This window comes from Rhinoraja longicauda, chromosome 24, assembly GCF_053455715.1.
Source record: "Rhinoraja longicauda isolate Sanriku21f chromosome 24, sRhiLon1.1, whole genome shotgun sequence".
Classification (NCBI taxonomy): domain Eukaryota; kingdom Metazoa; phylum Chordata; class Chondrichthyes; order Rajiformes; family Arhynchobatidae; genus Rhinoraja; species Rhinoraja longicauda.
This window is the reverse complement of record NC_135976.1, coordinates 33829875-33856524: the sequence shown is the minus strand read 5'-3', so window position 1 is coordinate 33856524 and position 26650 is coordinate 33829875. Positions and strand designations below refer to the sequence as shown.

General features: G+C 52.2%; 1 protein-coding gene across 1 annotated transcript; it reads right to left on the bottom strand.

The window, feature by feature from the left end:
* Nucleotides 1-4513: 4513 nt before the first annotated feature.
* LOC144605606 (uncharacterized) lies at nucleotides 4514-26322 on the bottom strand. Its single transcript, XM_078421044.1, has 7 exons — nucleotides 26147-26322; nucleotides 25621-25734; nucleotides 17890-18027; nucleotides 15697-15900; nucleotides 13549-13735; nucleotides 10085-11050; nucleotides 4514-5361 (listed from the first exon to the last, which is right to left on the bottom strand). Exons 1-7 carry the CDS (start codon nucleotides 26294-26296, stop codon nucleotides 4565-4567), a joined length of 2556 nt encoding a protein of 851 aa, XP_078277170.1. The 5' UTR covers nucleotides 26297-26322; the 3' UTR covers nucleotides 4514-4564.
* Between the last annotated feature and the right edge of the window lie 328 nt (nucleotides 26323-26650).

Here is a 26650-nt window from a genome sequence, read left to right as displayed (position 1 = left end):
TCTCTCTCTCTCTCTCTCTCTCTCTCTCTCTCTCTCTCTCTCTCTCTCTCTCTCTCTCTCCCTCTCTCCTCTCCCCCCTGCCTGTGCCTGCCCGTGACCACTGCTCTCTCTCTCTCTCTCTCTCTCTCTCTCTCTCTCTCTCTCACTCTCTCTCCCGCTCCCCCTCTCCCCCTCTCCCCTCTCTCCTCTGCCTGTGCCTGACCATGACCACTGTGTTCTCTCTCTCTCTCTCTCCTCTCTTCTCTCTCTCTCTCTCTCTCTCTCTCTCTCTCTCTCTCTCTCTCTCTCTCTCTCTCTCTCTCGCTCTCTCTCTCTCTCTCTCTCTCTCTCTCTCTCTCTCTTCTCCTCTCTCTCTCTCTCTCCTCTCTCTCTCCCTCTCTCCTCTCCCCTCTGCCTGTGCCTGCCCGTGACCACTGCTCTCTCTCTCTCTCTCTGCCACAGTTGTACAGGAAGGACTGTGAGACCTTTGCGTTGGTGGCCAAGCATCTAACCACGCAGGACGTGACATGGAGGGACATCTGCAGACTGCCCTGGGCAGGAGCCTCCACCATGTTGGTGACCGCTACCTCACGGAGTTGAAGCAGACCATCGCCCGGTGGGATGGGGGCCAAAGTGGTGAAGAAACCCAACTGAACGTTTCACCACTTGCCCCAGGGGAGGGGAATCGAGGGCCAGAGGACACAGGCTCAAGGTGAAGGGGGAAAGATTTAACATAGAAACATAGACAACAGGTGCAGGAGGAGGCCATTCGGCTCTTCGAGCCAGCACCGCCATTCATTGTGATCAAGGCTGATCATCCACAATCAGTAACCCTTGCCTGCCTTCTCCCCACATCCCTGATTCCACTAGCCCCTAGAGCTCTATGTGATGGGAAATTTAATAGGAATCCGAGGGGTATCTTTTTCACACAGAGGGTGGTGGGTGTACGGAATGAGCTGCCAGAGGAGGTTGTTGAGGCTCGGACTATCCCATCGTTTAAGAAACAGTTAGACAGGGACATGGATAGGACAGGTTTGGAGGGATTTGGGACTAGTGTAGCTGGGACATGTGGGCGGCGTGGGCAAGTTGGGCCGAAGGGCCTGTTTCCATGCTGTATCACTCTGTGACTCTTAAGACCTCACAGGAATTGATAAATGGAGGGGGGAAAAAACCGAGTAGTTATAATATCTCCTGATTGATAGCGGAGTCAGGGGGTACGAGGAGAGGGCAGGAACGGGGTACTGATTGTGGATGATCAGCCATGATCACATTGAATGGCGGTGCTGGCTCGAAGGGCCGAATGGCCTCCTCCTGCACCTGTTGTCTATTACAGGTCCCACCATCGACCCTCCAGCAACTGATGTTCCGGAACCTCCTTCAATCCGGACACAAGTACGAGAGCGTTGGCGTGCCTCCTGTGCCTCTGTCCTGAAAGGGTTAATCACAGAGTGATACAGTGTGGAAACAGGCCCTTCGGCCCAACTAGCCCACGCTGGCCAACATGTCCCAGCTACACCAGTCCCACCTGCCTGCACTTGGCCCATATCCCTCCAAACTTGTCCTATCCGTGTACCTGTCTGTTTCCTTAAATGCTGTGGTAGTCCCCGCCTCGACTACCTCCTCCGACAGCTCGTTCCATACACCCACCACCCTCTGTGTGAAAATGTTACTCCTCAGATTCCTATTAAATCTTTTCCCCTTCACCTTAAACCTATGTCCTCTGGTCCTCGATTCCCCTACTCTGGCAAGAGACTCTGTGCGTCTACCCGATCTATTCCTCTCATGATTTTGTACACCTCTATAAAATCCCCCCTCATCCTCCTGCGCTCCAGGGAATAGAGACCCAGCCTGCTCAACCTCTTCCTGTAGCTCACACCCTCTAGTCCTGGCAACATCCTCGTAAATCTTCTCTGTACACTTTCCATCATTTACTTTGTTAATTGTTAATTCTTTATTGAAGTTTCTAGCACAGTCCATGGTGCTTTAGAGACAAGGGAGGGGGAGAATTAGTGGGTCGGACATGTATTGTTGAGTTATTATTCCGTGGCCTTTGTTCATAAGGTCATAAGGGATAGGAGTAGAATTAGGCCATTCAGCCCACCGAGTCTACCCTGGCCATTCAATCATGGCTGATCTATCTCTCCCGCCTAACCCCATTCTCCTGCCTTCTCCCCATAACCCCTGACACCCGTACGAATGAAGAATCTATCTATCTCTGCCTTAAAAATATCCACCGACTTGGCCTCCACAGCCGTCTGTGGCAAAGAATCCCACAGATTCACCACCCACCCTCTGACTAAATAAATTTCTCCTCATCCTAAAAAGAACGTCCTTTAATTCTGAGGCTGTGCCCTCTGGTCTTAGACTCTCCCACTGGTGGAAACATCCTCTCCACATCCACTCTATCCAAGCCTTTCACTATTCTTGTTAGGCTCCAGCTAAATGAATAATCCGACAAGACTCTGGAACCAAGACTGTGGGAGATCTGGTGAATCTCAAGTCACAACAAAGGCCAGATCTGTTTTACAGGAGTATTTCGGCTATTTTATTTGCCTCTCTTGTGTCAATTTACAAAAAAAAATATTATATTTACTTCCATAAAGAAGTTGTTACTTAATGTTGAAAGCACAGTTGATACACACACCTAATACGCATAAATAACATCCACAGAAATTAAATATGAACAGTAATACAAAATATTTAAGAGCACAGCGTGGTTTTATGTAATGTTGTTGCTATGCTTACATCTCCAGTTGTGGAAGGTAAACACATAGTGCTGGAGTAACTCAGCGGGACAGGCAGCATCTCTGGAGAGAAGGAATGGCCGAGGATTCGGGTCGAGATGGTTTAGTTGCTGTGTTGAGGGTCGGAGGGGAATCTGTGGGGTCTGAATCCAGCTTGTCCAAGTCTTGCCTCTTTTTTTTCATTTGGTGATAGGAGCAGAATTAGGCCACTCGGCCCATCAAGTCAACTCCGCCATTCAATCATGGCTGATCTAGCTCTCCCTCCTAATCCCATTCTCCTGCCTTCTCCCCCTGACACCCGTACTAATCAAGAATCTATTAATCTCTGCCATAATAATATCCACTGACTTGGCCTCCACTGCCCTCTGTGGCAGTGAATTCCTCAGATTCACCACCCTCTGACTAAAGATATTTCTCCTCGTCTTCCTGAAGGAACGTCCTTTAATTCTGAGGCTGTGCCCTCTGGTCCTAGACTCTCCCACTGGTGGAAACATCCTCTCCACAGAGGTTTTTTGTCTGGAGAAGAGTCCCGACCTGAAACGTCACCTATCCATGTTCTCCAGAGATGCTGCCTGACCCGCTGAGTTACTCCAGCACTCTGTGAAACGTCACCTATCCACGTTCTCCACAGATGCTGCCTGACCCGCTGAGTTACTCCAGCACTCTGTGAAACGTCACCTATCCATGTTCTCCACAGATGCTGCCTGACCCGCTGAGTTACTCCCGCACTCTGTGAAACGTCACCTGTCCACGTTCTCCAGAGATGCTGCCTGACCCGCTGAGTTACTCCCGCACTCTGTGTTTTGCTGTTTAACAGTGAAGTGAATAACTTAATGGCTATGTGTCACAGCTGGGCTCCCACTGGCTAGAGACGGACGACAGAGGCAAGCGATTGGACTGGAATTAAGAACGGTAAAGTCACAGGCAGGAAGGCATTGCAATTGCACTTTGGAAGCTTTTCCCTGTACCCTGGTACATAAACTAAACTGAACTGAACGCTTTACAAGCACAGAAGATTGACACAAAAAAACCCGGAGTAACTCAGCGGGTCAGGCAGCATCTGTGGAGAGAATGGAATGCGTGACGTTTCAGGTCGAGACCCTTCTTCAGACTGAGAGTCAGGGGAGAGAGAGAGACGGTGATGGAGAGAGATGTAGAACAAATGAATCAGAGAAATGCAAAAAAATTAACGATGATAAAGGCCGTCCGTCGTTAGCTGTGAAACTAGGCTAGGTGAAAATGAGTTGCAGACAATGAGACTCAACAAGACGACTTTGAAGCGCCTACAATGACTTTGGTGGTCGGGGGGGGAGAGAGGGGATATAGAAAGATATAGAAATACCTTTCATTCATCTGTTCTATATCTCTCTACATCACCGTCCACATCTGTTTCCCTCTCCCCTGACTCTCAGTCTGAGTGAGGAAGGGTCTCAACCCGAAACGTCTCTCCAGAGGTGCTGCCTGTCCCGCTGAGTTACTCCAGCACTCTGTGGCGTGAGTTCGGTGTAAACCAGCATCTGCAGTAGGCGGTTGCCAACTTCCTCGCTCCCAAATAAGGGACAAAGGGTGACGTCACCGCCCCGCGCCCCACGTGACCTTACCCAGCCAGCGGCCACACGCTCCCGCTCCACCAATGGCGGCCTTATTTGGGAGCGAGGAAGTTGGCAACCCTTACTAATACGGGGCCAACTGTCCCGTATTAGCCGGGACATCCCGTATTTCGGGGCTAAACAAACCAATTTAGCCCCAACACACGGGACGTCCCGGCTAATACGGGACAGTAGGCAACGCTAATCGACAGCTCTGTCCTGTGGGGGCGGGGGTGGGGGCGGGTGGGTAGTTTAGGCGATGGTACAGTTTTTGTTCCTGCCTTCCCTCTTCCTCTCGGCCTTGCCCTTGGTTGCCGGCGTGGCGTTGGCGGCGGGCGGCGGCGGTCTGCGCGGGTCCCTGGGGTCCGGCCGGGGGATGGGCTGCCCGAGGAAGTAGCCCTCCTCCTCCGACGAGGAGGAGGAGGACGAGGAGGAGGAGGTGGTGGAGGAACAGGTGGAACAGCAGGCCGGCTCCTCCCCGCGGCGAGATCCCCCCGCCGCGTCGCCCCGCCAAACGCCGCGCCTGTGCGCGGGCGCGGCTCCGTCCGCACGCCCGTCCGCCGTCTGGCGGCAGCGCGCCGGGCAGGGGCGCCGGCCCGGACCCTCGGAGACGGCGTGGAGGGCTTCGTCGGAGCACGACCTGCGGACCCTCCCCCGCGGGGGCTGGGGGTCCCGCCGGTGCCGGTACACTTTCCGCCGCGTCTGCTCGCTCATGGGCGGCTGGCGCCAGCGGCCCCCCTCCTCCCCCTCCCCCGCCGCTGGGCTGGAGACCACCGTGTCGCAGAAGGTGATCCTCTGGGCTCGGGTCTGGGCGGCGGCGGCCGCCATCGCCATCGCCGCCGCTCTGCGCAGCGGTGACTCCTCCTCGCTGCTCCTCCTTCGCCACGCTCCCTCGCTCCTCACCCCTCCCTCTGTGCCTCCGCCCCTCTGCGAGAAGGGCTTCAGGATTCCCGTGCGGGCCCGGGCCTGGTCTCCCGCATCCACAGACGGCTCCTGGTCGGAGGGACGGAACGATTTGGCCGTCTTGTGCTTGTCTTCAGTCACGGATCCTTGAAACAGACAGAGAAAAAATAATAGTTCAACAGGGTCATTTGTTCATCAGATTGGTCTCAAACTCCCTGCCGTCGTGTGTCAGGGTTAGACAGCTTCAGCTAAAATTAAAAAACATAGAAAAATAGGTGCAGGGGTAGGCCATTCGGCCCTTCGAGCCAGCACCGCCATTCACTGTGATCACGGCTGATCATCTAAAATCATTAGGTAGACACAAAATGCTGGAGTAACTCAGCGGGTCAGGTAGCATCTCTGGAGAACGTGGATAGATGACGTTTCACAGAGTGCTGGAGTAACTCAATGGGTCAGGCAGCATCTCTGGAGAACATGGATAGGTGATGTTTCCGGTCAGGATCTTTCTTGATCAGTCTGAAGAACTGAAACGTCTGTAATGGCAGCTTTGAAACGACCGGATTATTATTAAACATATATAGAGTTAATGAATATTGAAGAGGGGCAGATTCTGCCCCTTGGGAGCAAGGAACTGCAGGTGCTGTTTTACCAAACAAGAGCAGGGTAAGGCGGCGCAGCGGTAGAGTTGCTGCCTCACAGCGCCTGGTAGCGGTTGCCAACTTTCTCACTCCCAAATACGGGACAAGATGACGTCACCGCCCCGCGCCCCACGTGACCTCACCCAGCCAGCGGCCACGTGCTCCCGCTCCACCAATGGCGGCCGCTGGCTGGGTGAGGTCACGTGGGGCGCGGGGCGGTGACGTCACCCTTTGTCCCGTATTTGGGAGTGAGGAAGTTGGCAACCCTACTAATACGGGATGTCCCGGCTAATACGGGACAGTTGGCAACCCCAGCGCCAGAGACCCGGGTTCGATCCCGACTACGGGCGCTGTCCGTACGGAGTTTGTACGTTCTCCCCGTGACATGCGTGGGTTTTCTCCGAGATCTTCAGTTTCCTCCCAAACTCCAAAGGCCGAATGGGTAGGAAAATGTAAAATTGTCCCCTAGTGTGTGTGTAGGATAGTGATAATGTGTGGGGATCGCTAGTCCGCACGGACTCGGTGGGCCGAAGGGCCTGTTTCCGCGCTGTATCACGAAACTAAACTCAAGGGTGTCAAGGGTTATGGGGAGAAGGCAGGGAAATTGGGTTAGGAGGCGGAGATCAGCCATGATTGAATGGCAGAGTGGACTCGATGGGCCGAATGGCCTAATTCTACTCCTATAACTTGTAAAGTACTCTAAACTCTTTAAAAAAAACTCACTTATTGCACAACAGAGCGTGTTGTTGTGTCTAAGTAAATTGGCTGTGTTTGCTGGACAATAGACTGGTGAGTCACGTAGACCGCCCCACCCCAACCCCAACCCCAACTCACCGCTGGCAATCAAAGCCTGCCTTGCCGTTTCCAAGTATAAAGAACAACACAAAAGCAGCTTTGAGTCATCTTTTTGACTGCAATTAAAGTTAATCCAATCCAGGCAATTAGCAACATGCTTCCAATTGCCTGACGAACCTGATGCACCATTCAACAACAGCCGAGGGAAGGTGTAGAAGAAGTTTAGAAAACTATGGTCGGCTTGGTTGAGAGTCTCGCAGCGGGTAGAGCTGCTGCCTCACAGCGCCGGAGACCCGGGTTCCATCCTGACCAAGGGTGCTTGCTGTCTGTACGGAGTCTGCACGTTCTCCCCGTGACCTGCGTTTTCCTCCCACACTCCAAAGACGCACAGATTAGTAGATTTGTTAATTGTCCTTAGTGCTGTGTAGGATAGTATAAGTCAGTGGGGATTACTGGTCGGCGCGGACTCGGTGGGCCGAAGGGCCTGTTTCCGCGCTGTATCTCTAAGCATAGAGAGATAATCACGATATTTCCCCCAAAGATAGCCACAAAACGCTAGAGTAAATCAGCGGGTCAGGCAGCATCGCTGGAGAAAAGGAATCTAGAAAGACGCTGCCTGTCCCAGACGCTGAGTTACTCCAACATTTTGTGTCTATCTTCGGTGTAAACCAGCATCTGCAGTTCCTTCCCACACATTCTTTTTCCAAGAGGGAGTGGCGGGGCACAGCCTGTGGAGGGAGCCGCTGAGCACGGCCCCCAGGGACTTGATCAGTGCGGGTGTCAGGGGTTACGGGGAGAAGGCAGGAGAATGGGGTTAGGAGGGAGAGATAGATCGGACTCGATTGGATGGCGGCGTAGACTTGGCACGAAGGAACTGCAGATTCCGGCTTATAGACAATAGACAATAGGTGCAGGTGGAGGCCATTCGGCCCTTCGAGCCAGCGCCGCCATTCAATGTGATCATGGCTGATCATTCTCAATCAGTACCCCGTTCCTGCCTTCTCCCCATACCCCCTGACTCCGCAATCCTTAAGAGCTCTATCTAGCTCTCTCTTGAATGCATTCAGAGAATTGGCCTCCACTGCCTTCTGAGGCAGAGAATTCCACAGATTCACAACTCTCTGACTGAAAAAGTTCTTCCTCATCTCCGTTCTAAATGGCCGACCCCTTATTCTTAAACTGTGGTCCCTGGTTCTGGACTCCCCCAACATTGGGAACATGTTTCCTGCCTCTAATGTGTCCAACCCCTTAATAATCTTATACATTTCGATAAGATCTCCTCTCATCCTTCTAAATTCCAGTGTATACAAGCCTAATCGCTCCAGTTTAAACCGAAGATAGACACAAAAAGCTGGAGTAACTCAGCGGGCCAGGCAGCATCTCTGGAGAGAAGGAATGGGCGACGTTTCGGGTCAAGACCCTTCTTCTGCCTGACCCGCCGAGTTACTCCAGCTTTTTGTGTCTATCTTTGGTGGAGTAGGCTTGATGGGCCGAATGGCCTAATTCTGCTCCTCTCACATGACCTAAAGTCCCACAGAGCTGCATCGTAACATAGAAACAGAAAATAGGTGCAGGAGGAGGCCATTTAGCCGTTCGAGCCAGCTGACTTATACTATCCTACACAATACGAAGGACAATTAACAAACCTACAAATCTGTATGTCATTGTGATCGCGGCTGATCATCCACAATCAGTAACCCGTGCCTGCCTTCTCCCCATATACCTTGATTCCGCTAGCCCCCAGAGCTCTATCTAACTCTTTCCCCGGTATGGGACGAATAAGGGAATATATTATTATTAAATTCATTAAATTCATCCAGTGAATTGGCCTCCACTGCGCTCTGTGGCAGAGAATTCCACAAATTCACAACTCTCTGGGTGAAAAAGTTTTTTCTCACCTCAGTTTTAAATGGCCTCCCTTTTAAAAATGGGGCGTGGCTGTGTTCTGCAGCCGCGGCTCACCCACCGGCAGTCTCTCTGTCTTTTTTTTGTTTTTTTGTCTATTGTCATGTTTAATGTACGTTTTGTTCTATTTTTAACTCTTTTTAACCTTTTTTCTAATCTCCTCCTCAACGGAGATGCGACCTTTACCGTGTCAATAGACAATAGACAATAGGTGCAGGAGGAGGCCATTCAGCCCTTCGAGCCAGCACCGCCATTCAATGTGATCATGGCTGATCATTCTCAATCAGTACCCCGTTCCTGCCTTCTCCCCATACCCCCTCACTCCGCTATCCTTAAGAGCTCTATCCAGCTCTCTCTTGAAAGCATCCAACGAACTGGCCTCCACTGCCTTCTGAGGCAGAGAATTCCACACCTTCACCACTCTCTGACTGAAAAAGTTCTTCCTCAGTTCGCGCTAACGCCTAACATCGTGGAGTCGGCGGCCTCCAGCTGGGATCGACCTTGAAGACTCCGGTCGCAGGGCCTGGACTTACCATCTCGGAGGCTTCGGCCGTGGGCCCTGCAGACCGCAACATCGGGAGCTCGCAGGTCCCTGGCTGGCGACCGGTTTTTGGGAGCTCCAGCCGTAGCAGCTTCGACCGCCCCGAAGCGCGAGGTACGATCGACCCGCTCGCAGGCCCTTCATCGCCCTGCGTGGCTCGGCCGCAGCACTTTCCATCGCCCGGTGGGGGCTCAGGACCTTCATCGGCCTGCTCGGCTCGGCCCTGGGACTTTCCATCGCCCAGTGGGGGCTCAGGACTTTCATCGGCCTGCTCGGCTCGGCTCGGCCCTGGGACTTTCCATCGCCCGGTGGGGGCTTCAAAAAGTCGGGAGCCTCGATCACCTCGTGGCACCACGGGAGAAGAATGAGGAGGAGATAAGACTTTGCCTTCCATCACAGTGAGGGTGTGCCTAGAGCAATCACTGTGATGGCTGTTTGTGTAAAAATTGTATCTGTGTGTCCTGTGCTTTTTGTTGTCTACTGCCGGACCCTGACATGAGAGGACGCTGCCGGACCCTGACATGAGAGGACGCTGGCGTTGTTTATTCGCCGCTTCTCCGTTAGGATAGTTTGTCTGTTTGTTTTTATGTTATGATTGTTTTTGTAAAGCGCTTTGAGCTTCTGGTAAGGCGCTATATAAAATAAATGCTTAAATGTTCTGGACTCCCCCAACATTGGGAACATTTTTCCTGCATCCAGCTTGTCCAGTCCTTTTAATAAATTTACATGTTTCTATAAGATCCCCTCTCATCCTTGTAAACGCCAGTGAATACAAACCCAGTCTTTATAGACAATAGACAATAGGTGCAGGAGCAGGCCATTCGGCCCTTCGAGCCAGCACTGCCATTCAATGTGATCATGTCTTTCCAACCTTAACTCCTGTAACCTCCTGACTCTTGCACTCAATGCCCCGACCGATCAAGGCAAGCGTAGCTCTAACTACTGGTGTTGCCACCTTCAGGGAGAAAATTTAGCGTCAGGTTTAGTTACCTGTGCTCTGGGCAGTCGCTGATGTCTCCAGTTGACCTCTTCCGATGAGTTGCCCTGTTGACCTGCCTTTGGAACTCTGCGGTGAGCTTCCCACCGCGGGCTGCCGTTCCGGCGTGCGGTTTTCCCGACCGCTTTGGCAATCCAGCCACTGGTTGTGTTTGGTCCAGGCGGCTTTGATGGAATCTCCCGAGGCAGGCTGGGCTTCCTGCTGCACACAGTAGGTGTCCAACTGGTGCCTGAAGGCCAGGCTATGAGCTGGGGGAGAAGGTTCTGGATCTCCTGCCGGCTCCGACCCAGGGGGCTCCTCACCAGGCCAGCCCCCCTGGCCCGCGTTGGTTTGGTTGTCCATGACTGTCGTGGCAACCCCAAGGCCGCCCGGAAGCCAATTGAGGTTGGACGGCATTGCTGAGGTCCTGTTGCCGTTGGATGGCTCCCGATGGCGGTCGAAGCTTCCAACCTGAAGGCCCAGGTCACCCGGGAAACAGTCCGTGCGCCACGCCCCCAGTCTCCGAGGGTCCGCCCGTCCCCCCGACCCCCCGTACCAGCACTGGGTCTGGACGCGACTCTCGTGTCGGCCGTCGGGCACCAAGGCCGGGTCTTGGCCGCCAGGAGGTGTCGGGCCGGCGATGACCAGGAGGTCCAGGCGAGGGGGCCGGCGGTCGGCGTCGGACTCCGCGGGCTGACCGTGGCCGGGGCTGCCGGGGCGAGGACCGCCGGCCGGGTGGTCTTCTGGCAGGCTGAAGGTGCAGCTCGAACCCTGAGACTGCGTGGACTGGACAGCAGAGTCTGAGGAGTCGGAGGCCAGTGCCTCTTCCATCTGGCTACAAGTGGCAGAGCAGAAGATGTTCCTGTGTCTGTAGGTGAAGGCACAGCCCAGCAGGGGCTCCTTGCATTGGCCACAGCAGAAGCAGCAGGCGTCCGCATGCCAGTGTTGCCCGCTGAACGTAATCTGCCCGTAGTCAATACCTGTGGAGACACCAGTAACACGCTGACGTTAACATGATCTCACAGAGTTCAGAGTCTGAAGAAGGGTCTCGACCCGAAACGTCGCCCATTCCATCTCCCCTGAGATGCTGCCTGACCTGCTGAGTTACTCCAGCATTTTGTGAATAAATACCTTCGATTTGTACCAGCATCTGCAGTTATTTTCTTACAGAGTTCAGGGTGGACACAGAGTGCTGGAGTAACTCAGCAGGTCAGGCAGCGTCTCTGGAGAGAAGGTATGGGCGACGTTTCGGGTCGAGACCCTTCGAAGACTTTAAAGATCATGTTATAACTTGACGTCTGTTTTCACAGACCAGTATAAATGGTCTTAATTGTTGTTGGTCTCAGATTTAAGCCAAGCCTATAATTATGTGCAGGAAGGAACTGCAGATGCTGGTTTAAACCGAAGATAGGTACAAAGTGCTGGAGTAACTCAGCGGGTCAGGCAGCATCTCTGGAGGAAAGGAATTAGGTGACGTTTCAGGTCGAGGTCCAACTTCAGACTGAAGAAGGGTCTCGACCTGAAACGCCACCCATTCCTTCAGACTGAAGAAGGGTCTCGACCTGACGCCTCACCCGACACCGAAGATGGACACAAAATGCTGGAGTAACTCAGTGGGACAGGCAGCATCTCTGGAGAGATTCAACTCTTGAGATCTGGAGATTTCTTTTCTCCAGAGATGCTGCCTGTCCTGCTGAGTTAGTCAAGCCTATAATTATAACACATATGGTGGACATGAATTTACCTTTAGATAGGAGATGAGGTGAGATTTCTTTCGTCAGAGGGTGGTGAATGTGGAATTCAGTGCCACAGACGGCTGTGGAGGCCAAGTCATTGGGAATTTTAAAAACGGAGTCATTGGGTATTTAAAAAATGGAAACAGGCCCTTTAGCCCACCGAGTCCGTGCCGACCAGCGATCCACTAACACTAACACTACCCTGCACACACTAGGGACTATTTACAATTTTATCAAGCCAATTAACCTACAAACCCGCACGTCTTTGGAGTGTGGGAGGAAACCGGAGCACCCGGAGAAAACCCACGCGGGTCACGGGGAGAACGTACAAACTCCGTACAGACAGGGCCCTTGGTCAGGATCGAAATTGGATCTCTGGCGCTGTGAGGCACCAACTCTACCCGCTGCGCCACCGTGCCACCACCATCTTCCTGTAATATTTGACGCCCTCACTATTCAAGAACCTGCCAATCTCCGCTTTACAAATATCCACCGTCTGTGGTAATGAATTCCACAGCATCTGCAGTTCTCTCCTACACATCCTTCTTCAGATATGGTACCCAGAGGGGGAGGGGGAGTTCGAGTGTTTGGCAGATGCAAAATGCCGGAGTAACTCAGCGGGACAGGCAGCATCTCTGGAGAGAAGGAATGGGCGACGGTTCAGCTCAACGAAGGGTCTCGACATTTCGGGTCGAAGAAGGGTCTCGACCCGAGACGTCACCCATTCCTTCTCTCCAGAGATGCTGCCTGACCCGCTGAGTTACTCCAGCATTTCATGCCTACCCTCGATTTAAGCCAGCATCTGCAGTTCCTTCCTGCATATGGAGTGTTTGGCAACCGGGAGACGAGGTAGGTTTAGAAACATAGAAAAATAGGTGCAGGAGGAGGCCATCGGGCCTTTGAGCCACTGTGATCAAGGCTGATCAAACATGGAGTGTTTGGCGACCGGGAGACGAGGTAGGTTTAGAAACATAGAAACATAGGTGCAGGAGGAGGCCATTCGGCCCTTTGAGGCACTGTGATCAAGGCTGATCAATGCGTGGAGTGTTTGGCGACCGGGAGACCAGGTAGGTTTAGAAACATAGAAACATAGGTGCAGGAGGAGGCCATTCGGCCCTTTGAGGCACTGTGATCAAGGCTGATCAAACATGGAGTGTTTGGCGACCGGGAGACGAGGTAGGTTTAGAAACATAGGTGCAGGAGGAGGCCATTCGGCCCTTCGAGCCAGCACCGCCATTCACTGTGATCATGGTTGATCGAACATGGAGTGTTTGGGAGACGAGGTAGGTTTAGACACATAGGTGCAGAAGGAGGCCATTCGGCCCTTTGAGGCACTGTGATCAAGGCTGATCAATGCGTGGAGTGTTTGGCGACCGGGAGACCAGGTAGGTTTAGAAACATAGAAACATAGGTGCAGGAGGAGGCCATTCGGCCCTTTGAGGCACTGTGATCAAGGCTGATCAAACATGGAGTGTTTGGCGACCGGGAGACGAGGTAGGTTTAGAAACATAGGTGCAGGAGGAGGCCATTCGGCCCTTCGAGCCAGCACCGCCATTCACTGTGATCATGGTTGATCGAACATGGAGTGTTTGGGAGACGAGGTAGGTTTAGACACATAGGTGCAGAAGGAGGCCATTCGGCCCTTTGAGGCACTGTGATCAAGGCTGATCAATGCGTGGAGTGTTTGGCGACCGGGACACGGGGTAGGTTGAGGCGGACAGGTCGTGGTGATGTTTACTCACTGATGATCTGGCGGCAGGTTTGGCAGAACTCCGCGTACAGCATCTGGAAGCAGCCGCAGCAGTAGGGCTTGCCCTCGTTCATGATGTACCTCTGGCCCCCGAGAACGGCCTCGCACTCAGTGCAGCTGAAGTGGCCGATGTGCCAGTACAGGCCCTCTGCCTCCGTGCACTCCTCAGACAGGATCAGCTGCACGCCCGCGCGGGAAAACACTGGCGTTAGAAACACAGGCCCATGGAGAACAGCCGCCTCCCAGTCCCACTCTCCTGCCTCACAAGATAATTATATATAAGATTATTAAGGGGTTGGACACGTTAGAGGCGGGAAACATGTTCCCAATGTTGGGGGAGTCCAGAACCAGGGGCCACACACAGTTTAAGAATAAGGGGTAGGCCATTTAGAATGGAGACGAGGAAAAACAGTCGTGAATCTGTGGAATTCTGTGCCTCAGAAGGCAGTGGAGGCCAATTCTCTGAATGCATTCAAGAGAGAGCCAGATAAAGCTCTTAAGGATAGCGGAGTCAGGGGGTATGGGGAGAAGGCAGGAACGGGGTACTGATTGAGAATGATCAGCCATGATCACATTGAATGGCGGTGCGTACAGGCTTGAAGGGCCGAATGGCCTCCTCCTGCACCTATTGTCTATTGCCTTCTCTCCGTAACCCTCGACGCCCGTTCCAATCAAGAATTTGTCTGTCTCTGCCTTCAGAATATCCACTGACTACTTGCCCTCCACAGCCCTCTGTGGCAATGAGTTCCACAGATTCACCACCCTCTGACTACAGAAGTTACTCCAGCACTTCCTGTCTTTTTTTTGTAAACCAGCATCTGCAGTTCCCTGTGCAGTGTGGTTTATTGTCACGTGTACTGAGGTACAGTGAAAGGCCTAACTCAGGGACTGTGTTCGACAAATCATCAGATTCAGACCACAGAGTTTGATTCACTATTTTATTACACTACCAAATAAGGCACATAGAAACATCGAAAAATAGGTGCAGGAGTAGGCCATTCGGTCCTTCTAGCCAGCACCGCCATTCAATGTGATCATGGCTGATCATTCACAATCAGTACCCCATTCCTGCTTTCTCCCCATATCCCTTGATTCCGTTAGCCCTAAGAGCTAAATCTAACTCTCTCTTGAAAACATCCAGTGAATCGGCCTCCACTGCCTTCTGTGGCAGAGAATTCCACAGAGGTGGGGGTAGAGGGTGTGGGGGGTAGGAGGGTTGGGGTAGAGTGTGCGGTGGAGGGGGTGGGGGGTAAAGGATGGGGTGGGGGGTAGAGGGTGCGGTGGGGGGTAGAGGGTGGGGTGGGGGAGGGTGGGGTGGGGGAGGGTGGGGGGTAGAGGGTGGGGTGGGGGAGGGTGGGGTGGGGGAGGGTGGGGGGTAGAGGGTGCGGTGGGGGGTCGAGGGTGTTGGGGGTAGAGGGTACGGTGGGCGTAAGAGGGTGTGGTGGGTGGGAGGGTAGAGGGTGCGGAGGGTGGGGGTAGAGGGTGCGGTGGGGGTAGAGGGTGGGAGGGTGGGGGTAGAGGGTGCGGAGGGTGGGTGGGGGTAGAGGGTGGGTGGGGGTAGAAGGTGGGTGGGGGTAGAGGGTGGGTGGGGGTAGTGGGTGCGGAGGGTGGGTGGGGGGTAGAGGGTGGGGGGTAGAGGGTGGGGGTAGAAGGTGCGGTGGGGGGTAGAGGGTGCTGTGGGAGGGTGGGGGGGTAGAGGGTGCGGTGGGTGCGGTGGGTGGGTGGGAGGGTGGGGGGGTAGAGGGTGCGGTGTGTGCGGTGGGTGGGTGGGAGGGTGGGGGGGTAGAGGGTGCGGTGGGTGCGGTGGGTGGGTGGGAGGGTGAGGGGTAGAGGGTGCGGTGTGTGCGGTGGGTGGGTGGGAGGGTGGGGGGGTAGAGGGTGCGGTGGGTGCGGTGGGTGGGTGGGAGGGTGGGAGGGTGGGGGGTAGAGGGTGCGGTGTCCGCGTGTCGGCCGCCCAATCACCTGGTCACAGGAGGCGCAGCGCGGTTTGAAGAGGTCAGCGTGGTGCCGCCCGCAGTAGAGGGTGCGGTGGGAGGTAGAGGGTGCGGTGGGGGGTAGCGGGTGGGGGTTAGAGGGTGCGGTGTAGAGGGTGCGGTGGGGTGTAGAGGGTGCGGTGTGCGCGTGTCGGCCGCCCACTCACCTGGTCACAGGAGGCGCAGCGCGGTTTGAAGAGGTCAGCGTGGTGCCGCCCGCAGTAGACCTTGCCTTGCTGGTGGAAGTAGATGAGGTCGACCAGCAGGTGCTGGCAGGTGTGGCAGCTGAAACAGTGCGGGTGCCAACACGTGCCACCGCCCGCCCGCTGGGCAAAGATGCCAACGTCACCACCACTCATGGCCAGGCCGCACTGTGGAACACGGGCAGAGTCAGGTACAGCTGCGCCGACGAAGACCCCCGCCCTGTCCAGCGCCCCCCATCACTGCCCCCTCCATCTCAACCCCAACCCCCTCCCAATGACCCTCCCGCTCAATGCCGCCTGCCCCATCCATCGATCCCCCATTGCTCCCCCCTCTCAGTCCTTCCTCCTCCCTCAGTCCTTCCCCCCTCCCCCATGACCCTACCCCACTCATGACCCTTACCCTCCCTGTGACCCTCCCCACATGACCCTTACCCTCTCCGTGATTCTCCCCCACATGACCCTTACCCTCCCCGTGACCCTCCCCACTCATGGCCCTTACCCTCCCCGTGACCCTCCCCCACTCATGACCCTTACCCTCCCTGTGACCCTCCCCATTCATGACCCTTACCCTTCCTGTGACCCTCCCCTACATGACCCTTACCCTCTCCGTGACCCTCCCCCACATGACCCTTACCCTCCCTGTGACCCTCCCCCACATGACCCTTACCCTCTTCATGACCCTCCCCACTCATGACCCTGACCCTCCCCGTGACCCTCCCCCACTCTTGACCTTTACCCTCCCACGACCCCACCCTTACCCCCTCGTCTGACCCTCGCCCTCTATTGACTCTTACCCTCTCCCATCTGACCCTTCCCCACTCCTAGCCCTTACCCCCCCCCCCCACCACACTGTGACTGGCATGGACTCGATGGGCTGAAGGGCCTGTTCCTTGTATCTCTGAAGTCTAATCAAGCACCTGTCGATCTCCGCTTTAGAAGCACCCACTGACTTGACCTCCACCACAGATTCACCGCCCTCTGACTAAAGAAATTCCTCCTCATCTCCATTCTGAAGGTACGCCCTTTTATTCTGAGGCTGTGCCCTCTGGTCCGAGACTCTCCCACTAGTGGAAACATCCTCTCCACATCCACTCTATCCAGGCCGGCCCTTTGTACATAAGTGTGATTGTGCCAATGGAGAGTAAGATTTTTGCTGGGCTGCAGGTAAAAATAAATGTCACTGCAGCTCGATCCTTGTGCCAAAAAAGTGCCATTGAACCATTCTGGCTAAAGGTACGTCTTTGTACGTTCTCCATCTCTCTACATCACCGTCGACATCTCTCGGTTCCCTCTCCCCTGACTCTCAGTCTGAAGAAGGGTCTCGACTCGAAACGTCACCCATTCCTTTTCTCCAGAGATGCTGCCTGACCCGCTGAGTTACTCCAGCACTCTGTGTCCATGCTGACTCAGTGATTGATGCCCCCTGATCCAGGCACCTGCTAAACCTGTGGTCATAAGATCATAAGTGATAGGAGTAAAATTAGGCCATTTGGCCCATCAAGTCTACTCCGCCATTCAATCATGGCTGATCTATCTCTCCCTCCTAACAATGGGTTGGCAACTATCTCACTCCCAAATACGGGACAAGGTGACGTCACCGCCCTGTGCCCCACGTGTCCTCACCCAGCCAGCGGCCACGTGCTCCCGTTCCATCAATGGCGGCCGCCCGGGCCGGGAGGCGGGTTGCTACGCAACCTCCGTTAGACGGCGCCCGGGCCTCCGGACCTAGACTGCCCAGAGCTAAAATGTCGGAAACCTAGAGTGTCGGGTCCTAAACTGTCGGGACCTACAGTGTCCGGGCCTACAGCGTCCGGGCCTACAGCGTCCGGGCCTACAGCGTCCGGGCCTACAGCGCCCCCCCCCCCCGGGCCTACAGCGCCCCCCCCCGGGCCTAATACGGGACAAGGGTGGCCCCGTATGGGACAAACCAATTTAGCCCAAAATACGGGATGTCCCGGCTAATAGTTGGCAACCCAATCCTAACCCCATCCTCCTGCCTTCTCCCCACAATCCCTGACACCCGCACTGATCAATGGAGATGTGTGGGGCGGTTTGTGGAGTGGTGTGAGGACCTAACGTGGCCTCCATCACCGTCTGTGGCAAAGAGTTCCACAGATTCACCAGGTTGTCGCAGCACTTGCCAGGAACATGCCTCACCTTCTCGCACAGCGCTCCGGACGCGGTCAGCGGGAAGACCTGCACGATTCCCCGGCCCAGGGCCTCTCTCTTCCGCTGCCCACTGAACAGTCGCAGTTCCATCTTCTCCTCTTCACCGAGGGACTGGCAGTACTTCTCCTGCAGAGAGAGGTGGCTTTGTCAGCTGTGGAGGGGCTGCTTCATAGAGTCACAGAGTCACACGGCGTGGAAACAGGCCCTGCGGCCCAACGTGCCCACACCGGCCAACATGTCCCAGCTACGCTAGTCCCACCTGCCTGTGTTTGGTCCATATCCCTCCAAACCTGTCCTATCAAATAGACAATAGGTGCAGGAGGCCATTTGTTCCATCGAGCCAGCACCGCCATTCAATGTGATCATGGCTGATCATTCTCAATCAGTACCCCGTTCCTGTCTTCTCCCCATACCCCCTGACTCCTCTATCCTTAAGAGCTCTATCTAGCTCTCTCTTGAATGCATTGTGTGGGGATAGTAAGGAGTAAGACCTGTGTGATCTCCCGGACTAGTTTCGATCGCCTAGCTTGGGGTCGGAGAGGAATTTCCCGGATTTTTTCCCAAATTGGCCTGGGTTTTTTATCCGGTTTTTCGCCTCTCCCAGGAGATCACTCAGTTCTTTTGGGTGGGCGGTTGGAGCGGTTGGAGTAGCGGCTGGGCGGTAGGTTTAGTAACCGAGCGCGGGGCTTTGTTTGGAGAGTATGACTGCCAGGGCAGTTTTTTGTTCTGGGTGTCAGATGTGGGGAATCTGGGAGTCTGATAGTCTTCCAGACATCCACATCTGCGCCAGGTGTGACGAGATGGGGCTCCTAAGGGACCGTATTAGGAACCTGGAGCGGCAGATTGATGACCTCCGTCTGATCAGGGAGAGTGAGGAGGTTATAGATAGGAGTTACAGGGAGGTGGTCACTCCTAGACCACAGGAGGTAGACAAGTGGGTCACTGTTAGGGGGGGCAAGGAACAGAGGCAGGGACTAGGGAGTACCCCGGTGGCTGTACCCCTTGGAAATAAGTACTCCTGTTTAAGTACTGTTGGGGGGGACAGCCTACCTGGGGCAACGACGGTGCCCGGGCCTCTGGCAAGGAGTCCGGCCCTGTTGCTCAGAAGGGTAGGGAAAGGAAGAGGAGAGCAGTAGTAATAGGGGACTCTATAGTGAGGGGGTCAGATAGGCGTTTCTGTGGACGCAGTCGGGAGACCCGGATGGTGGTTTGCCTCCCTGGTGCCGGTGTCCGGGATGTGTCTGAGCGTGTCCAGGATATCCTGAAAGGGGAGGGAGAGGAGCCAGAGGTCGTGGTACATATAGGTACCAACAATATAGGTAGGATAAGGGAAGAGGTCCTGAAAGGAGAATTCAGGGGGCTAGGAAGAGAGTTAAAAAAAAGGACTTCCAAAGTAATAATCTCAGGCTTACTGCCTGTGCCACGCGATAGTGAGAATAGGAATGGAGTGAGGTGGAGGATAAATACGTGGCTGAGGAACTGATGCAGGGAGCAGGGTTTCAAGTTTCTGGATCATTGGGACCTCTTCTGGGGGAAGTATGACCTGTACAAAAAGGACGGGTTGCATCTGAACCCGAGGGGAACCAATATCCTGGCGGGGAGATTTGCTAAAATAACTGCGGAGACTTTAAACTAGTATGGTTGGGGGGAGGGACTCAAACTCAGATAGCTAATAGGCAGTGTGTGAGGCAGGAGGCAGAAAAGGGAAACACTCAGACCCAATATGTAGGAGAGAAAGAAGGGAAAAGAAATAAACTGAGAATAAGAAAAGATGGGTCCCTTAAATGTGTATATTTTAATGCTAGGAGCATTGTAAGAAAGGTGGATGAGCTTAGAACCTGGATTGACATCTGGAAGTATGATGTTGTGGCGATCAGTGAAACATGGTTGCAGGAGGGTTGCGATTGGCAATTAAATATTCCAGGATTTCATTGTTTCAGATGTGATAGAATCGGAGGGGCAAGAGGTGGGGGTGTTGCATTGCTTGTCAGGGAGGATATCACAGCAGTGCTTTGGCAGGACAGACTAGAAGGCTCGATTAAGGAGGCTGTTTGGGTGGAACTCAGAAATGAGAAAGGTTTAGCAACACTTATAGGGGTGTATTATAGACCGCCAAATAGGGAACGAGAATTGGAAGAGCAAATATGTAAGGAGATAGCAGATATTAGTAGTAAGCACAGAGTGGTGATTGTGGGTGATTTCAATTTTCCGTATATAGACTGGGAATCACATTCTGTTAAAGGGCTGGATGGTTTGGAGTTTGTAAAATGTGTGCAGGATAGTTTTTTGCAGCAATGGTAGAGGTGCCTACCAGAGAAGGGGCAGTGTTGGACCTCCTGTTAGGAAATGAGATGGGTCAGGTGACGGAGGTATGTGTTGAGGAGCACTTTGGGTCTAGTGATCATAATGCCATTAGTTTCAATATCATTATGGAGAAGGTCAAATCTGGACCAAGGGTTGAGATTTTGGATTGGAGAAAGGCTAATTTTGAGGAGATGAGAAAAGATTTAAAAGGAGTGAAATGGAAATTGTTGTTTTATGAAAAGGATATAATAGAGAAATGGAGGATATTTAAAGGTGAAATTTTGAGAGTAGAGTCTTTATGTCCCTGTTCGGTGGAAAGGAAAGAATAATAATTTGAAAGAGCCGTGGTTTTCCAGGGAAATTGGACACTTGGTTCGGAAAAAGAGGAAGATGTACAATAAATATAAGCGGCAGGGAGTAAATGAGGTTCTTGAGGAATATAAAGAATGTAAAAGGAATCTTAAAAAGGAAATTAGAAAAGCGAAAAAAAGATATGAGGCTGCTTTGGCAAGTAATGTAAAAGTAAACCCCAAGGGGTTCTACAGATATGTCAATAGCAAAAGGATAGTGAGGGATAAAATTGGTCCATTAGAGAGTCAGAGTGGACAGCTATGTGCTGAGCCGGAAGAAATGGGGGAGATATTAAATAATTTCTTTTCTTCGGTATTTACCGAGGAGAAGGATATTGAATTATGTGAGGTAAGCGAAACAAGTAGAGTAGTGATGGAAATTAGGAGGATTAAAGAAGAGGAGGTACGGACACTTTTGAAGAATATAAAAGTGGATAAGTCTCCAGGTCCTGATAGGATATTCCCTAGGACATTGAGGGAAGTTAGTGCAGAAATAGCAGGGGCTATGACGGAAATATTTCAAACGTCATTAGAAACAGGGATGGTGCCGGAAGATTGGCGCATTGCGCATGTTGTGCCTTTGTTTAAAAAAGGTTCTAAAAGTAAACCTAGCAATTACAGACCTATTAGTTTGACGTCTGTGGTGGGAAAATTAATGGAAAAGATACTTAGGGACAATATATATAATTATTTGGATAATCAAGGCCTGATTAGAAACAGTCAACATGGATTTGTGCCTGGAAGGTCATGTTTGACTAATCTTCTTGAATTTTTTGAAGAGGTTACCAGGGAAATTGATAAGGGCAAGGCTGTGGATGTTGTCTATATGGACTTCAGTAAGGCATTTGACAAGGTTCCACATGGAAGGTTGATTAAGAAGGTTAAATCGTTGGGTATTAATAGTGAGGTTGCAAGATGGATTCAACAATGGCTGAATGGGAGATACCAGAGGGTAACGGTTGACAATTGTATGTCAGGTTGGAGGCCAGTGTCTAGTGGAGTGCCCCAAGGATCTGTGTTGGGTCCACTGTTGTTTGTCATTTACATTAATGATCTGGATGATGGTGTGGCAAATTGGATTAGTAAATATGCAGATGATACTAAGATAGGTGGAGTAGTTGATAGTGAGGTAGATTTTCAAAGTCTACAGAGACAATAGACAATAGACAATAGACAATAGGTGCAGGAGTAGGCCATTCAGCCCTTCGAGCCAGCACCGCCATTCAATGCGATCATGGCTGATCACTCAATCAGTACCCCGTTCCTGCCTTCTCCCCATACCCCCTCACTCCGCTATCCTCAAGAGCTCTATCCAGCTCTCTCTTGAAAGCATCCAACGAACTGGCCTCCACTGCCTTCTGAGGCAGAGAATTCCACACCTTCACCACCCTCTGACTGAAAAAGTTCTTCCTCATCTCCGTTCTAAATGGCCTACCCCTTATTCTCAAACTGTGGCCCCTTGTTCTGGACTCCCCTAACATTGGGAACATGTTATCTGCCTCTAATGTGTCCAATCCCCTAATTATCTTATATGTTTCAATAAGATCCCCCCTCATCCTTCTAAATTCCAGTGTATACAAGCCCAATCGCTCCAGCCTTTCAACATACGACAGTCCCGCCATTCCGGGAATTAACCTAGTGAACCTACGCTGCACGCCCTCCATAGCAAGAATATCCTTCCTCAAATTTGGAGACCAAAACTGCACACAGTACTCCAGGTGCGGTCTCACCAGGGCCCGGTACAACTGTAGAAGGACCTCTTTGCTCCTATACTCAACTCCTCTTGTTACGAAGGCCAACATTCCATTGGCTTTCTTCACTGCCTGCTGTACCTGCATGCTTCCTTTCATTGACTGATGCACTAGGACACCCAGATCTCGTTGAACTCCCCCTCCTCCTAACTTGACACCATTCAGATAATAATCTGCCTTTCTATTCTTACTTCCAAAGTGAATAACCTCACACTTATCTACATTAAACTGCATCTGCCATGTATCCGCCCACTCACACAACCTGTCCAAGTCACCCTGCAGCCTTATTGCATCTTCCTCACAATTCACACTACCCCCCAACTTAGTATCATCTGCAAATTTGCTAATGGTACTTTTAATCCCTTCGTCTAAGTCATTAATGTATATCGTAAATAGCTGGGGTCCCAGCACCGAACCTTGCGGTACCCCACTGGTCACTGCCTGCCATTCCGAAAGGGACCCATTTATCCCCACTCTTTGCTTTCTGTCTGTCAACCAATTTTCTATCCATGTCAGTACCCTACCCCCAATACCATGTGCCCTAATTTTGCCCACTAATCTCCTATGTGGGACCTTGTCGAAGGCTTTCTGAAAGTCGAGGTACACCACATCCACTGACTCTCCCTTGTCAATTTTCCTAGTTACATCCTCAAAAAATTCCAGTAGATTTGTCAAGCATGATTTCCCCTTCGTAAATCCATGCTGACTCGGAATGATCCCGTTACTGCTATCCAAATGCTCAGCAATTTCGTCTTTTATAATTGACTCCAGCATCTTCCCCACCACTGATGTCAGACTAACTGGTCTATAATTCCCCGTTTTCTCTCTCCCTCCTTTCTTAAAAAGTGGGATAACATTTGCTATCCTCCAATCCACAGGAACTGATCCTGAATCTATAGAACATTGAAAAATGATCTCCAATGCTTCCACTATTTCTAGAGCCACCTCCTTAAGTACTCTGGGATGCAGACCATCAGGCCCTGGGGATTTATCAGCCTTCAGTCCCATCAGTCTACCCAAAACCATTTCCTGCCTAATGTGGATTTCCTTCAGTTCCTCCATCACCCTAGGTTCTCCGGCCCCTAGAACATTTGGGAGATTGTGTGTATCTTCCTCAGTGAAGACAGATCCAAAGTAACGGTTTAACTCGTCTGCCATTTCTTTGTTCCCCATAATAAATTCCCCTGCTTCTGTCTTCAAGGGACCCACATTTGCCTTGACTATTTTTTTCCTCTTCACGTACCTAGAGACTTGGGCCTTTTGGAAGGGTGGGCTGAAAGATGGCAGATGGAGTTTAATGCTGATAAGTGTGAGGTGCTGCATTTTGGTAGGACAAATCAAAATAGGACGTACAGGGTAAATGGTAGGGAATTGAGGAATGCAGTGGAACAGAGGGATCTGGGAATAACTGTGCATTGTTCCCTGAAGGTGGAATCTCATGTGGATAGGGTGGTGAAGAAGGCGTTTGGTATGCTTGCCTTTATAAATCAGAGCATCGAGTATAGAAGTTGGGATGTAATGTTGAAGTTGTACAGGGCATTGGTGAGGCCGAGTCTGGAGTATGGTGTGCAGTTCTGGTCGCCAAATTATAGGAAGGATGTCGACAAAATGGAGAGGGTACAGAGGAGATTTACTAGAATGTTGCCTGGGTTTCAGCACTTAGGCTACAGAGAGAGGTTGAACAGGTTGGGTCTTTATTCTTTGGAGCGTAGAAGGTTGAGGGGGGACTTGATAGGGGTTTTTTAAATTTTGAGAGGGACGGACAGAGTTGACGTGGGTAGGCTTTTCCCTTTGAGAGTGGGGAAGATTCCAACAAGGGGACATAGCTTCAGAATTGAGGGACAAAGGTTTAGGGGTAACACGAGGGGGAACTTCTTTACTCAGAGGGTTGTGGCTGTATGGAATGGGCTTCCGGTGGAAGTGGTGGAGGCTGGCTCGATTTTATTATTTAAGAGTAAATTGGATAGGTATATGGATGAGAGGGGATTAGAGGGTTATGGTCTGAGTGCAGGTAGATGAGACTAGGTCAGGGAGAATGGTCGGCGTAGACTGGTAGGGCCGGACAGGCCTGTTTCCATGCTGTAGTTGTTATATGTTATATGTTATAATTGGCCCCCACTGCCTTCTGAGGCAGAGAATTCCACAGATTCACAACTCTCTGACTGAAAAAGTTTTTCCTCATCTCAGTTCTAAATGGCCTACCCCTTATTCTTAAACTGTGGCCCCTTGTTCTGGACTCCCCCAACATTGGGAACATGTTTCCTGCCTCTAACGTGTCCAACCCCTTAATAATCTTATACGTTTCGATAAGATCTCCTCTCATCCTTCTAAATTCCAGTGTGTACAAGCCCAGTCGATCCAGTACCTGCACCATGTACCTGTATCCATGTACCTGTCTAACTGTTTCTTAAACGTTGCGATAGTCCCAGCCTCAACTACCTCCTCTAGTGTTCCATACACCTACCACCCTTTGTGTGAACGACACCCTCATGTTTAGGAATAGGTGCAGATATCGTTTTAATCCAAAGATCGACACAAAAAGCTGGAGTAACTCAGCGGGTCAGGCAGCATCTCTGTAGAGAACAAATGGGTGACGTTTCAGGTCGAGACCCTTCCTCAGACGGAGAGTCCTATTCCTTCTCTGTAGAGATGCTGCCTGACCTGCCGAGGAGTTACTCCAGCTATTTGTGTCTATCTTCAGTTTAAACCAGCATCTGCTTAGTTGAGTTTACTTTAGAGATACAGTGCGGGACAAGGCCATTCGGCCCACCGAGTCCGCGCCGACCAGCGATCCCCGTACATTAACACTAATCCTATACACACTAGGGCCAATTTTACATTTATGCTCAGCCAATTAACCTACAAACCTGAACGTCTTTGGAGTGTGGGAGGAAACCGGAGCACCGGAAAAAACCCATGCAGTTCACGGGGAGAACGTGCAAACTCCGTACAGACAGCACCCATAGTTAGGATGGAACACGGGTCTCTGGCGCTGTGAGGCAGCAACTCTACCGCTGCGCCACCGTGCTGCCCCTAAAGCTTTGTTTTACATCTCTGGGGAGAAGGAATGGGTGACGTTTCGGGTCAAGACCCTTCTTCAGACTTCTCTCCAGAGATGTTGCCCGTCCCGCTGAGTTACTCCAGCATTTTGTGTGTCTATCTGTGGTGTAAACCAGCATCTGCAGTTCCTTCCGAACGCAGTTCAGTCCAGTTTAGTTTATGGTCACGTGTCCCGAGGTACAGTGAAAAGCTTTGTAGTTGCGCGCTAAGCAGTCACAGTCGGACAGCGATGGGAAGGTGGGGGGAAAGCTCACGTCATTGTCGTGCGGTGGGAGCTGGAAGAGCAGTTGTTTAATGCGGAATTTCTCCCCGATGCTGTTGACGTACGGGATGTTTTCCTCCGGCAGGCAGCGGAAATACTGGTGGACCTGCGGGTTGAACGGCAACAGTTATCAGTTCGTAAGCAATAGGAGCAGAATTAGGAGCCATTCGGCCCATCAAGCGGAGCGGGAGCACGTGGCCGCTGGCGGGGCGAGGTCACGTGGGGGCGCGGGGCGGTGACGTCACCCTTTGTCCCGTATTGGGGAGCGAGGAAGTTGGCAACCCTACTAATACGGGGACAAGGGCGGTTTCGTACGGGACAAACTAATTTAGCCCAACACACGGGATGTCCCGGCTAACACGGGACGGTTGGCGACCCTAATGTTTGCGGTGCTTTCATCATTGGACTGGTTTCGTTCCGGGTTGATTTTGATCGTTTTTCCCGACCAGAACTACCGCGTGCCGGTGATGCGGGCGAGGGGGAGAGATCTATTTCCGGGATCTGCTGGTTCTCCCCACCTGCTCGGGCTTGAGTCCTGGCGGGACCCAGGCGTATTCCTCCAGGGAGCAGCCGGAGTCGTTGTCTGATGGTGCGTTCTGCTGGAACTCAAAGCTCAGCTTGCCGCCCACCTTCGTGTTCTCCGCAGCCCCGGCACTGACGACAGACATGGTCCAGACCTCTGCTCACCGCGACACCAACCTGAAACAGATCAAAGCATCTACCATGCTTAGTATAATCTACACCACGTAGAAAATATCACGAGCAAAGATACTAGAGGAGCAAGATGGACCACTCCGTCGAAATTGCCTATACTGAAGTGTAGTACGCAAAGGAGCGTGACGGCCGCCATTTTAGTAAGCAAACCCCACCGTTCACTTTGCCTCTCGCAGTGTAATCAGTGTCTTGGGGGAACAGTATGGGTGATGATACCATTAAAATGCAGAATATATCTCATCTATCAATTCACAGATTTTTGTTACTTTTCTTTTAAAATGTTTCTGCAAGTTTCTGCTTACTAAAAT

Coding starts and splice junctions, on each gene's coding strand:
- LOC144605606 (XM_078421044.1), bottom strand. CDS start 26,296: ATGTCTGTCGTCAGTGCCGGGGCTGCGGAGAACACGAAGGTGGGCGGC. Junction 15,901..17,889: donor CCGGAGCGCTGTGCGAGAAG/GTGAGGCATGTT, acceptor CGTGTTCCACAG/TGCGGCCTGGCCATGAGTGG. Junction 5,362..10,084: donor AGCGACTGCCCAGAGCACAG/GTAACTAAACCT, acceptor GTCTGTTTCAAG/GATCCGTGACTGAAGACAAG.